Source organism: Nelumbo lutea, chromosome 4, assembly GCF_056320005.1.
Source record: "Nelumbo lutea isolate HS-2025 chromosome 4, American lotus-T2T, whole genome shotgun sequence".
Classification (NCBI taxonomy): domain Eukaryota; kingdom Viridiplantae; phylum Streptophyta; class Magnoliopsida; order Proteales; family Nelumbonaceae; genus Nelumbo; species Nelumbo lutea.
Window position 1 is genome coordinate 12,115,337 of NC_142687.1, and position 14,288 is coordinate 12,129,624.

A 14,288-nucleotide genomic window follows, 5' to 3' on the forward strand; every position below is an offset into this window, starting at 1 on the left:
CGGAATGATCATAAGGGTTTAATCGGATGTGAATTGGAGGTTCAAGCAACAAACTGTTCAAAAATCAAGTGCTGACAAGCACATAAGATGAAAACAACAAATTTGTTTTTTGATTACATAATGAATGACATTCTTAAAAATTAAGCAACAATTGCAAACTCGACAACAAAAATGCAAAATACAAGGAGGGAGTGGAAATTACTAAAAATGGATTAATGGAAATGGATTTTTACGGTAGTGGTAGTGGTAATCCAAGGCCTCAGAGTGATAAGAGATGAGAATCGATTCATACTAAAATGTTTTGAGGTCCAATAAGCAAAGGAGACTCAAGTTGTTACTGGAGTATGATAAGCTAAAGAGATGGGTGTTGAATAATTGGTAATTAAACAAGTAGTTACTGGAGTATGATAAGCTAAGGAGATGGGCATTGAATAATTGGTAATTAAAGGGGCTCCGGGTGTTGTGAAAGGAAGCTTTGTAGAGTTATAGAAACAAAATCAAACACTTTAGGCCTTTAAATGGTTTTCAAAGGATACGTAGTCGGAAATTTAGTGGGTCCAAAGTTCAGCTAACAATTTGGTCGATGCTTCGCCATTCTATATATCAATGATTGCCCGTGAATTGGCATTAATTTCGACATGATACTTTCCCCAATTATACTTTGGATCTAAAAATGATGGCGTCCACTGCTGTTTTGCCCATAGGCTGTTGTTTTGCTCGGTGCAGGCGACGAGCCGGGTTACCTTGTACCTTACAATAAAGACCAGATTGTCTTTACGCAATCTTCCATAAGCATAGATGCCGTCATCGAATTGATCCTAACTCGAAGAACTCATGCTCCACCAGCATGGCTTCCACCCAAACCCAACAAAAAAAAAAAAAAAGAGGACAAGGGAAGGAGCAATGGGAAGCTTCAGTGGTTTAGACGGGAGAGAAGAGTGGACGGACAGGGGAGTTGCAGGAGACACGGTGTGCAAATGTTGGAAGATAGGAGAAAAGAGTGGGCAGCGGAGTTGCTGGAGACACAGGCATAGATGTCGGAAGACGGGAGAGAAGAGTGGACGGCGGAGCAGGCAGGGGAGTAGCGGGAGAAACCAAGTCGGCGGAGTGGTGTCGTATTTGTCTTGGCAGTGAGATATGACGGCGAACCAAGTGGTGGCGATGACTAGCCCGGGATCTTGGGCAGATCTACTTGACAGGGAAAGAGATTACATGTCTTCAAAATGTTCGATTGGCCATGTTCTCCTCTCCCATTTATCTCTCTACTATTCTTTTTTTTTTTTTGTTCGAATTAAAGGGGCATTGAAGATTTCAACGAACATGAACCACCAAATCAATGGCTCCACTACCCATACAGCCTTTATGTTCAAATCATGGAAAAGCTTGAAACAAGATAAATGGTTGTGAAATTTTCTACTGAAACAACCTATTTATGTGATAAAGTTTCAACGTCTGAAACCAAAAAACTGCTCGTATCTCGTAGAAGATGAGCTCCCACCCACCTATCTCGAGGTTTTCAACAACTGTAGCATTGCCATATCCGCATCGTAACTTGCAAACAATAATAATCAATAAAGAAAAACAATTAAAAAATGCCGCAAAACCAGAAGAATATAAATAACAGCTAGAAAGAACCGCAGCAACCCAACCTATTGAGGTAAGTCCATCTGGGTTAGCTTAACAATGGTAACACCGGTTCTAGGCTCTTTAAAAGTAAGCTGCACCTACAATGTATGAACAAATGTATGTCCTCGTCAATTCCAATTTCCCAATCCATGAAGTTATGAGGAAAAAGTAAACAAGGACAGTCGATAACCGTTGAAGTGGACCGGCGGTGATTTCTTCCTCCGCCCCCTTCAATATTTCCGTTCTCCGCTTAGTTGTGTGAGACTTAAGGGAAGGGTAAAAACGTAACATCAATGTTTCCGTCTCGATTTAATGATGATGGCAATTTTCAAAAAACTTAATGGTAGTTTAAGGCAATATGTAAAGGTACAGTTGGTCAATTTCGTGAATAATAAAGATAATTTAAGAGATTTACCAAAAAATAAATATACTTGTCAAAGGGTAATTGTTCAAAATCCACGATCACCTTTTATAAATTTTCTTAAATTCATCATAATTTTTCAAAACCTCCAAAACACATCATGTAAGTGATATAACAATAACTTGACTAATAGGCATGGTTAATTTATTATTTTATCCTTCATTATATTCGATCCACTTTGCAGTATATCAAAATTACCTCGTCATTCTTCAATCCAAAACCCTAATAGTGAGAAAGCATTGGCTGTTATTTTCTTCCTCCATCGGTCGTTGCTTCTCCCTTCGTTTGAGAACTTGAAGAAGAACAGGATGCGTCTCCCATGGTGATATTTTCAAACAAGTCTCCTTCTCCCATTACAAATAGGACTAACCCTAACTGAAGGACCCAGGAAAGAAACTGTGGAGTCAGGAGAAGTTTTGGTGGTAATTCTTTCGCAAGACCCTTAGTCGTTCCTCATCAAAGAAGCTTCAATCCGGCCACTTCGACTAACAACCCTACAGCTATAGGTAGCTCCATAGCCTACCACCAAGAAAAGAAATTAAAACCAATAAAACTCACTTACAGTATTATCTAGTTTCCATCAAGAAGGGATGTAACTAGACCTGTTCATGGGCCGGGTGTCTTGACGGGCCCGCCCGGCCCCCAGACGGGCTTGAACATGCATATGGGCCCCCAGGCTTAACATCGGACCCAAAAGCCCAGCCCGCAATAAATTCAAGCCGGGCTCGGGATTTGCCAAAATAGCCCGGCCCGACCTATAACTAAACCTAAAAACCCTAGTTGAAGACCCCCTCTTTTTTTAACCTCTTTGCCTCTTTCCTTTATTTTTCCAGCCGAACTATTCTTCTCCAGTCTCCACATCCTCCACGGTTCTCATCTTCTCATTCTCACACTCTCAGGCAGCCACACAACCAACGAGGCGGTGAACGTTCACCGGTGCAACAACTCCGGCAGTGAGTCCTCACTCCTCTCTCTCTCTCTCTCTCTCTCTCTCTCTCTCTCTCAGATGCGAATTGATCACTGTTAAACTTAAAATCGAAGGTCGTTGGCTCCTAGCTCACAGACCACAATCACCGCGAACACATTCATCGGCGAACAAAATCGAGCTTCGGGCTCGGGCTTCAGGTTTTTCATTAGGGCCAAGCTTGGGCCCAAGTTGTAGGCCCATTGGTTGGGCTGGGCTCAGGCTCAGGCCTATCAAATTTTCATTAATGAAGGGTAAAAGCCTGGCCCATGAACAGGTCTAGATGTAGCCTCCAAGGGAGCAGGGGTCGAATTCAAAGATTCTAGTTGATTAACCAATTCCAAAACCTCCGCCCTAACTTCTTCATACGCGTGGAACCCAGAATTAGTACCATAAACAATATCAACCAAGCTCCCCTTCATGTCCCCAAGCTTATTGTACAAGGTCGCACTGCCATTCCCTGATGCGCTCTCCTTACTACCTTTCCACTCGTATTCATCCTCGGGAGGATCCATTCCTTAGCTAAAAACTGTCGAATCAGTCAATGACCCATTGACCCGAGCGGTCGGACCATCGACCCGTTGACCCATAAAATGGTTTTTAGTTGTTTTTTTTTTAATTGGGAAACATCCAAGCAGCCGGTTCCATTTTATCCTAATATATGTCCTTGGCAAAAAAATCATTGAATCGGTCAACGATCCATTCGAACCGTCGACCCAAAAATCGATGGCCATAACGATTTTGTTTTCAAGTCGTATGAGTCACATGCTCAAATGACATAACACGCATGGTACTGCTTAACGGACCTCACACACTCAATTTTTTGCTTGTAATTTTTGTTGTTAGAATGGATCATTCTTTTTTTTTTTAATTGGGAACCGTCCAGGTAACCAGTTCCATTTTACCCCATTCCCAGTCCTTGGCTAAAAACCGTTAAATCGGTCAACAACCCATTGACCCAAGTGGTCGAACCGTCAACTCATTGACCAGTTCAATGGTTTTTGGCTTTATTTTTTTAACTTCTGTTGTCAGAACGTGCCATCCGTTTGAACCAAACAGTCGAACCGTTGACCCAAAAACCGGTGGCCATAACGGTTCCATTTTCGGGTCGTATGAGTCACACACTCAAATGGCATAACATCATGGTTTTTAAAATCGATCCGGAGACCAAACCGGTCAAGGGTCCGGTTACAAGGTTGAACGGTCTACCTGTTCTGATAAAAAAATAAAAAACGGTCAAAACCATTCGAACAGTCCGATATCTAGTATTAACAATATATATATATATATATATATATATATATATATATATATATATATATATATATATATTAACTATTATATATTTATATAATTAGATAATTATATATATCTAATTATCTAACAATATGTATATGATTAAATGGAAATGGGCTGCTCTCACGTGGGAATCTACTTGCATGAGTATATTCCATTTACCCGAGCGGTTGAACCATTGACCCATTCAATGGTTTTTTGTTATTTTTTTATTTTTATTTTTTATTTTTGTTGTCAGAACAGGCCATCTGTTCGAACCAAACAGTCAAACCGTCGACTTGAAAACTGGTGGCCAAAACGATTCCGTTTTTAGGTCGTATGAGTCACACGCTTAAATGACATAACACGTATGGTATTGCTTAATGGACCTCACACACTCAATTTTTTGCCTATAGTTTTTGTTGTCAGAATGGGCCATCCATTTTTTTTTATTTTTTAATTGGAAACTGTCAAGGCAACCAGCTCCGTTTTACCACAATCCCAGTCCCTGGCCAAAAACTGTTAATTCGTCCAACGATCAATTGACCCGAGTGGTCAAACCACCAACCTGTTAACCCATTCAATGGTTTTTGGCCTTTTTTTTTTAATTTTTGTTGTTAGAAAGGGTCGTCCATTCAAATTGAGCGGTCGGATCGTTGACACGAAAACCGATGGCCAGAACAGTTCCATTTTCGGGTCATATGAGACACACTCGAAAGACATAACATCGTGGTTTTTAAAACAGACTCGAAGACCGAACGATCAGACCATTTTGACAAAAATAAATAAAATAAAATAAAAAATGGTCAAAACTATTCAAATGGTTCAATATCTAGTTATTAACAATATTTATAATAACTATTATATATTTATATAATTAATAGAAAATGGATTACTCTCGGGAATCTACTTGTACGAGTAGAACACCCCAATCCTATATATAAAGAAAAATCAGTTGAAGCTCACTTTTTTTTGATTGTGCTGTTTATTTTGAACCTACATCTAAAAAAACAAATAAGTGGGCCTAAAAGTCGAAGAAGAAGCCCAAAGCACTGCTATAGTAATCCCAAGACTTCCCTAATCAGCATTGTTCTTGGAACTCGGAGGGAAAAATATGCCAATTTACATACCCATCTTCGTATCTGGGCTTTACCTTTAAAAGCTTTACTACTCACATAAACTCTCTTCGAATCGGTCTCTAGTCCACTAGAACTTCTAACTTCATCGAAATTTCCCTCTCGATCGATATAAAGCATAACCTATAAAGGTAGTTTAAGAGATTTATCCGGAAAATAAATATAGTTGTTAAAGGGTAATTGTTCAAAATCCACAATCACTTTTTATGAATTCTCTTAAACTCATCATAACTTTTCGAAACCTCCAAAGCTCACCATGTCAGTGAGATAACAGTAACTTGACTAACAAGCATGGTTAGTCCAACAACAAAGTGAACTAATTATTTACTCAATGAGGCCCCATGTTACTCAGCAAAACCAATCATCGGAACCTATGGCGGATTCACCACAAGATTCACAAAGAGGTGTTGTTACAATTGATGATCTAGATGTTCCCATTGCTATAAGAAAGGGGGTAAGATCTTGTACTCAACATCCGATTTCAAATCATTTGTCATATTACCGTTTATCTATCACTCACAAGGCATTTGTATCTCAACTTGATAATGTAACAATTCCTGCAAATATATATGATGTCTTAAGAGATTCAAAATGGAATGCTACTGTTTTAGAAGAGATGAAGGCACTAAATGACAATAATACATGGAAAGTTGTAAACATGCCTGAAGGGAAGAAGTTAGTGAGGTGTAAGTGGATTTTTACGATGAAAGTAGGCTTGGAAGGGAAAATAAAGAGATACAATGCGTGTTTGGTTGCTCAAGGGAATAAGCAAACATACAGGCTTGACTATGAAGAATCTTTTGCACCAGTTGCAAACTTGAACTCTATATGGGTTCTCTTGTCTATGGTAGCCAATTTAGATTGGAAATTGCACCAAATGGATGTTTCAAATGCTTTCTTGATTGGAACTCTTGATTAAGAAGTCTACATGAAACTACCTCCTGACTTCGAAGACAAAGAAAAACCAGGATCAATGTGTAAATTGAAAAAATCTCTATATGGGTTAAAACAATCTCCTAGGGCATGGTTCACTCGATTCAGCACAGTTATGAAAAGATTTGGATACACACAAGTATAGGCAAATCAAACCCTATTATTAAAACAATCAAGGGATGGAAAAAAATCAATCTTGATTGTGTACGTTGATGATATGGTAATCACTAGTGATGACAATGATGAGATTACAAATCTCAAGGGCCTACTACAATCTGAGTTCAAAGTTAAGGATCTTGGAAAAATTCAATATTTCCTTGGGATGGAAATTGTTAGAAGCAAAACTGATATTTTCATTTCTCAAAGAAAATACATCCTAGATCTGTTGAATGAAACCAGGAAGCTTGGTTGTCGTCCAACTAGCACTCCACTGGAGAAGAATTGGAAGCATAAGATCTCTAAGAATGATCCTCTAGCTAACAAAGACAGATATCAACGTCTTTGGGAAAACTAATCTATCTTTCACTTACTAGGCCTGATATTGCCTATAGTGTTAGGCAACTTGCTGAGGTCCACCATAAAAGGGGCAAGAAATTAGAAAATAAATAGAACTCTTGCTGTTAGGGTAAATAGTGAACGGAAAAATCAATTAGAACTAGAAGAGGTATGTGAAAGAAGCAAGGTAAGTTCCAAACAATACGCAGAATTTACTTAACCAATTGAACCTGCAAGCCTTTTTGCTGGCAACAAATACAGGAACAGGATGATGCATAATAGCTGCCACCACCAATTTTCATTCTTGGGAAAAACACTACTCGTCAGGGACATATAAAGCGGAGAAAAGAGCATGAACAAAAACAAGAGGTGAGAAGAAAGCATATATAAAGAATGAAATATATTAATTACATCTGCTAATCTTCATTTTTCTTTTCCTTTTTATTTTATACACTGGCTCCCTTTGTATGTGGATGTTGATCTGGCTCTTAGGGGGGTGGTCTCATCATCCTCCCTCGGAATAATACGTCCGAATTACTGCTGTTGCAGTTCATTCAAAATGCTTCTTCAAACCTCCATAGAAGCTCACTTCAACGAATTCTTCCTGATCCAACATCCATGTTAGTGTGTTAGCCTGTTACGAACGCTTTATATGTACAAAAAGGAGGCAACAGTGTGAGTAACTTTCCCCAATTTCCATCTTTATCCTCAATGACCCTTGGACCCACAAACCACAATGAAGTTGAAGTTTCCTTCACATTGTACAAGGTCGTCCTGCTGCCACCTCACATTGCCACAGAGCATTATATTAGATTTGGTTCAAGTCCTCAGATAACAAGACATGCAAGCTTTTCAAGATCAACCCTCTGCATCCTTCCTTTTCTTGCCCGGTTTGTTGTTTGGCTTTGGATTGTCTATTGGATCCAAAGTGGGTAGAACCTTCTGATAAACAATGGTGGAGTCCAGTGTGTATATTCGAAGAGCAAGGGAGGTAACAGTAGGGGTCTTGGCGGCAGCAGATAGGGATGACCAATACCACCAATCATTCTTCAAATACTCTGTCTTAATCATGTCCTCGAATATGATAGTTGCTTGAACCATCTGCAAGAATAAATCAATATTTTGTTAAAACTTCATTCAACTCTTGAGAAACTAAGAAGAGAAGAAAAAAGAATAACAAATAATTGTCCAATGGGTCTCACCTAGCACATACATAGTGATAAGTAAACCTGGAAAATCACATTCTATGGATGATAAGATGTAAGTGGTAAATGGTGTGCAAGAGAAGCTTGGATTCTTGCATCCATCAACTCAATTGAGTTGATGCACGACCCAGCTGTGTCCCTAGGGTGGACCCACTGAATGTCATGCCCCGTCTACATGAATGTGAGTCATGTCTGACCACGTTACATGTATGGATGTACTGAGGTGGATTCCATCTCGAATACTACCCTCATATATAAGTACTGCTATGCATACATACATTTTAGTCATCATTTCTCGTCAATACCAACTACTTTTCTTAGTAAATGTGCAGGCAGAGTAACAGAGTAACGTTGGATGGATAGGCCATTTTAGTTACAGATCAAAAATTGAAAATAACAAATATGTCTACAAAATCTGATGAGCAATTTAAATTCCAATTGCATAATAAATGATGGAATACCAAATAAAGGAAAGAATTCAATTTACCTCAAATATGGACTCTGCAGACTTAACATATGCACGCCAGGCACATCTCTTTGCTAATTGCCCTTTTGAAGGTCTCAGGGCCTCTTCGGGAAGAGCAGCATCCATGTCAAGTAAGTTAATTTTGAGGCGCCTTAAAATTTGAGAAACTTTTCCCACCAATGGTCTCAATGAAGACTCAGGAACCATGCAGCAGTGACCAACCTCCAGGTCTGCAGTTCTATTATCTAAACAAGATAGAGAATCTCTATGATTCATACATTCATATGTGGGTCCTACAGTTTTTAGTGACTCACTGATGCCAGTGGCAGCAAAACCTTTGGGAAGATCGTATACACCATCATTATGGTTCACATTGTCTGCAATGCCATTCTCTTGTGAAAACACTAGCCGTTTTACTGCAGGCTTGGCACCTGGATCAGTTTCATCTTTTTGGATAGGGACTAACATTAATGTAGGATCAATAAGATAAGGAGAAGTTGATGAGACTAACAAAGGAACCCCATTTGAACCAATAAGTCCTATTTCTTGCACCAGATCCCTGTTAGAATTTCTAGTGACAAACTTACTACTGATTTCATCGATATTATATGGGCATGCTACCCCCTTCTGAAATTTAATCAACCTAGAATTGATTTCAAACTTCCTACTCTTTGATAGCTCAGATATGTCTACTTCCTCATTGCACTCCTGACGTGTCCCCTTCCCTTTATAGAGATCATCATTTTCCTTATTGCTAGCTTGGGCGAATGATCCTGAGGTGCACTTTCCATCATTATGCACTTCAAGTTCCACAACAGTGAAAAAGGTCTGGTGGCACAGAAGGCAATGATGTCTAGATGGCCATACAGGTTCAAGGCACTCACATCTGTACATTCTCTCCTCATAAGCTACTTTTGCTCTCCTCCCACGCTTCTTGGGCATGTCACAAGTTTCTAGCTCCAAGCAAGGACCATACTTCTTCTCCAGTATGTTAGCAGCCCTAGTGATAAGACAATCAGTAATCACCACTTTTTCACAATCCAAGGACTTTGATGAGGTCAAATGAATCTCATCCTGTACAGGATTTCTAGACTGCTGGGAGCCATGAGGTCTTGATCTCTTCAGTTGTATAATGGATTCTTTCAGCTCTCTTTCTCTTGGATCACTGGCTTTTAACCACCCAATGAGTTCTTGAATTTCAGCATCAGATTCATAGGAAACCCAAGAAGACGAAGAATGCCGAAAACAAACATCATATTCATTTGCATTTGAATTTGAACTATTGACACCTCTGTGAAATGGAAGAGAACACCTCAAAATTGAATTATTTGCAAACAGATCCGGGTGCTCTTCCACAGTTCTTTGTGTTTGTTGTGCAGTAGCACTCCCGTCAACAGCCAAACAAGAACGTTGTCCAGGCTTGGCTAAAACCCAGTAGAGTCGTCCGGCAGAGTCCCTACCCAAAAGATCCCTCCGCACAGATACCTTCATAAGCTGTGATTCTACACCGGCAATGGAATCCTGTAAAAGCGAAATTTCGTTCTTTAGAGAGTTCACCTCAAGATTGTAGGTTTGTGCTTCTTCAACATCTGGTTGGACACCACAGTGATGTCCAGGGAATATAGAATCTGAGTTCAAATGCATAGGATAATGTTCAGTCAAATAGCTTCTCCTAGTATCAGATGAAAAACGAGGTCGTTGTAGAACATCAAGAACAGGCAGAATAGAACCATTCCTTTCGGTACTCAACTCACACTTTCTGTTCATATCATCTTGAATATCACTTGTTTTACCCAAGTTATTGATTTCTAGTTTCTGAGGAGTTGACGGTGGCTGCTCATTTTGCAGGTCAGATTCATCTCTTTTGGTGGAAACCACACAGGAAAAAGGATTTCCAGGAATTAGACTGTTATTAATAACAGGGAGAGCATCTTTCATGCGATTTTCAGTATCTCTAGGCTTCATGCTTGTAGTTCTAATACTATTGTCATTTTTCTTTGTAATGCATTTTGAATCAAACCAACCAGGGGGTTTATTGAGATCATTTGGTCCACTCCCCTCAGAACCATCTTCTAGCTGAAACAAATTACCATAGAAAGAAGTATTGCAGTTGGATCTGTTACACCAAGCATTCAATTGGCCAATCCGTTGACCATAGTTTGCAAGTACAGTATCCATCCCTTCTAATCCAGGTTCTCTTACTCCATCAAACATGGTTGTGTTTTCTTTTACAGCTTTGGCAACCAGAATTTCTTCTCTTAATTTCAGGTTTCTCCATTCTATGGCAAGATATCGTAATTTCTGCTGCAAATCTACTGATACATCAGCACACTGCTCAAGGTGTTCACGAATAACAGCTGAGTTCAGCACCTCATCACATAAAAACTTTAGCAAGAAGATCCTCTGCACCCAAGATAAAGAAAGCCATAAAGGAACATTAAACTTGGCATTACAAGTAAAAAATAAGTTTTCCTTTTTTTTTTTGTGAGAGAAAGGTAAAGTATTTCATTATATAATCAGAACATGTACAAAGCCTTACACAATTAGGTACTGGACAAGGCAAGTATTTTCTTTGTACAACCCAAATTCCACTTTGACTAATTTCATACAAAAAAAAAGATTAAATAAATAAAAGAGCTATAAGGTAATATTCTCGAATAACTTTGTGCCACCGCCATTGAGTATATCCTTCCCCAGCTACCTTTTAAAACTGTAACTACTGTACTGAACTTGTTTTCAAAAAGCCTCCTATTTCTTTCTGTCAAAATTGACCACAATACTGCTGCTGGAAAACCTTTCCTTTCCTCAATAAACCACACGCATCTCAAGTCCATAGTAATACCAACAGGTCTCTTGGGAAACAGAGCTGTTACTCCAAACACCCTCAAAGATTTCATCTATATCTCCCATGCAAAACTGCAGTGCATGAAAAGATGCTCCACCCCCTCAGAGTTTTCACCACACACCACACATCCACTAGGTTCCACCACCAACCCTCTCTTTGATAAGTTATCAGATGTTAAGCACTTCCCCAAAACCGCCACCTACATAAAGAAACTTTGAGGGGAGCTGCAGATCTCAGGACCCTGTTTTCAGGAAAATTTGCCTTATCATTGCAAACTCTGTTATAAAAGGATTTGATTGTGAAAATCCCAGAGTTCTCCCAACCCAAATTCTTTTATCACTTCTTGCACTGTCCAATCTGACTGTACTTAAGTTTTGCATCAGTTCCTCCCACTGCTCAATTTCCTGATCTTTTTTTTTTATCAGCAAAAGAGAAATTAGCTTTTTATTAAGTTGAAAACAGATTACAGTTTCTTTATTTACTCTGCACTCCAGTGTTTTACGATATACAGATAAGGCCAGATTATGTAGATCAATCACCCCACTGTTGTGATACAGACCGCTACAATTTAGCCCAAAATAGAGTAGGTCTATCAACTCCCTGTTTTGCTAGAGTATCTACCAGCTACAATTTCCCAATCATTTGGATTCCTTCTAAAAGTGGGCACCAACATCTTACCCCTCACTCCTGTGAGAATATCTCTGAGACCAAACATTCCTTATTGAGAGCAATTTCAAAAAATGTTGGGAATCTATCCTTGAGAGGGCAACTTCCACACCACACCTCTTGCCAAAAACTAATTCTTGACCCATCTACTTCCATCTTAAATACCTTGCTGATTTCTGTATACCCCTCCACACTGCACATCCATAAGGTAGATTGGATTCACCCGGCTCCCAGTTTGAGTTCCCTGTCCCATACTTCACCATTATAAGTAAAAAATAAGTTGGCAATCACTAAGACAAGAAAGATCCTATACACACTATTTTTGGATCATCCTTCTCCTCCCAATGCATCACTTACAGAAAAAGAAAAAAAGTTAAAAATTCAACAAAGTAATGTGAAAAAAAGGGAGGGGGGAGTTATTGCGAAGGGGAAAACAAGCAAAATAAAAATGAAAGAGAAAAAATTGGAAAAAAAAAAAGAATTTGGCCCTGAAAAAGGTACACCAGTTCCATCAACAAGACAACCTCAGAAAAGGGTGTCAAGGAAGAATAATGTTCACTTCAACCTAGGCAGGTCCAATAATCTCTCTAGCGGCCTAGACCTCTTGGGGCAAATCCCAATGCTTTAAGGCCAATGAACCTTCTCAGGAAATTTTTTAGCCCAATGCTACAAGAACCTTGAAAGACAATGAAGGAATATTCAAGAAGATGATCACGAGATATTTTGTGCATTTCTTTTTTTTTAAGAGAAAGATAACTTTATTCAAGGGGAGGGAGTACATAACAGATGTACAAATAGGCCAGGAAAACAAAAAAGAAAGGCCTGGATCAACTAAGATGGCAAAGTGTTAGCACTATACAAAAAAAATCCCTTCCCAAGCCTTGCTTTGCTAAAACATCAGCAGTTTGATTGATTTCCTGGGGAATCCATCAAATGGTGTGGTTCAGCAGGGATGACAGCTAATGAATTTCAGCAAGAAGGTGAGATATTTTGTGCATTTCTACTTTGCTTAGAGCTTCATCTTATTAAGTTGCTTGAGTAGCAAGCTACGGCTAAGGTTTCTTTGTGAAGAGAACCTTTACCCCTCTCCAAATAGTTGCATTCTCTCTGATTTTGTAGTGAACCAATGGAGGAATGAAGCAGTTTCTTAAAAAAAACTCTTGGAGTCTGTGCATGGAGGTGGAATCCCCCTTCTATTGGAACCATTGTCACCCCTTCCCCCCAGGTTTTCTTGCAACTGTGATCTGCAGGCAACACTTTCGTTGGGAATTATCAGCTACAAATAAAGCTACAAAGACCTATAAAAAAATGGTAAAGATACAAAGGATACCAATCATGTATATGGACAAGACCAAAATGAAATAGAGGGAATTTTCAAGCCATGGTAACAGAGATATCTATGGCAGGGCAAGATGTTTTAATAGTAAGATGGTGGGAACAGAATAACAATTATGACCATAATACGATCTGAGAGCATTATAACATCACTAGATTTGCATGAAAAGAAGACAACAGTGTGGTCCTACATTTGACACAGTGCATAAAAATGATGTAACATATCTTGGCACTAAAGTAGTGGGCATATGCACCAAAGAGACATGGATAAGATAAGCCTGAAAAGGACAAGAGAAACTTCAAAAAGATCAACATCATAATGTAAAATGCACCAAGAATAAGGTTACTAAGGACAAACCTCCTCCACACTGAGCTCCCAGTACTCTTTTTCTTCCATCAAAGCTGCTAAATGAATCAACATATCTGAGAAAAGGGGAGTATCCTCTCCCTGATACCTCTTCCATCGTTGCTGGCTGGTTGCCTGGGCATGTTGTGATGAATCTTGGGTCTTACATTGACTAGCAAGACAAGAAGGACAATACCAGTTTCCTTCAGGAATCCTTACAAGTGGAGGGTTCAGACAATAAGTATGGTACTCTGAATCGCAAGTGTCACATAACAAGACACTGTCATCATCTTTATCAATGCCACATACTTTACATACACCCTCATCCCAAGGCGCTTTAGTAATCTCACTTGCAGACACAAGAATATCATCCAATTCTTTCTTTCCTTCTGTACTTAAACCTTCTGCATTTGCAATTTCTGCACATTTCTGGACAAGGGAGAGAACCTGTATCATATAGAGAAGTCCATGGTTACTCACAAGTAAGCAAATAATGAAATCACACACACAGATATAGACAACAATTTGAGGTTATGAGTAAAACTAGATGGAACAGCATTGATATATGGAGACAA

General features: G+C 39.2%; 1 protein-coding gene across 2 annotated transcripts in view; it reads right to left on the reverse strand.

Moving 5' to 3' along the window:
* Positions 1 to 7,120: 7,120 nt before the first annotated feature.
* LOC148853944 (methyl-CpG-binding domain-containing protein 9-like) overlaps positions 7,121 to 14,288 on the reverse strand; it is a 38,092-nt gene continuing 30,924 nt past the window's right edge. For both annotated transcript variants that reach the window (XM_088941454.1, XM_088941455.1), the window contains exons 8-10: positions 13,726 to 14,160; positions 8,543 to 10,924; positions 7,121 to 7,951 (exon numbers count right to left, since the gene is read on the reverse strand). In XM_088941454.1, coding sequence (XP_088797580.1) covers positions 7,709 to 7,951; positions 8,543 to 10,924; positions 13,726 to 14,160 — 3,060 coding nt within the window. In that variant the 3' untranslated portion in view covers positions 7,121 to 7,708. The remainder of the gene's footprint in view (positions 7,952 to 8,542; positions 10,925 to 13,725; positions 14,161 to 14,288) is intronic.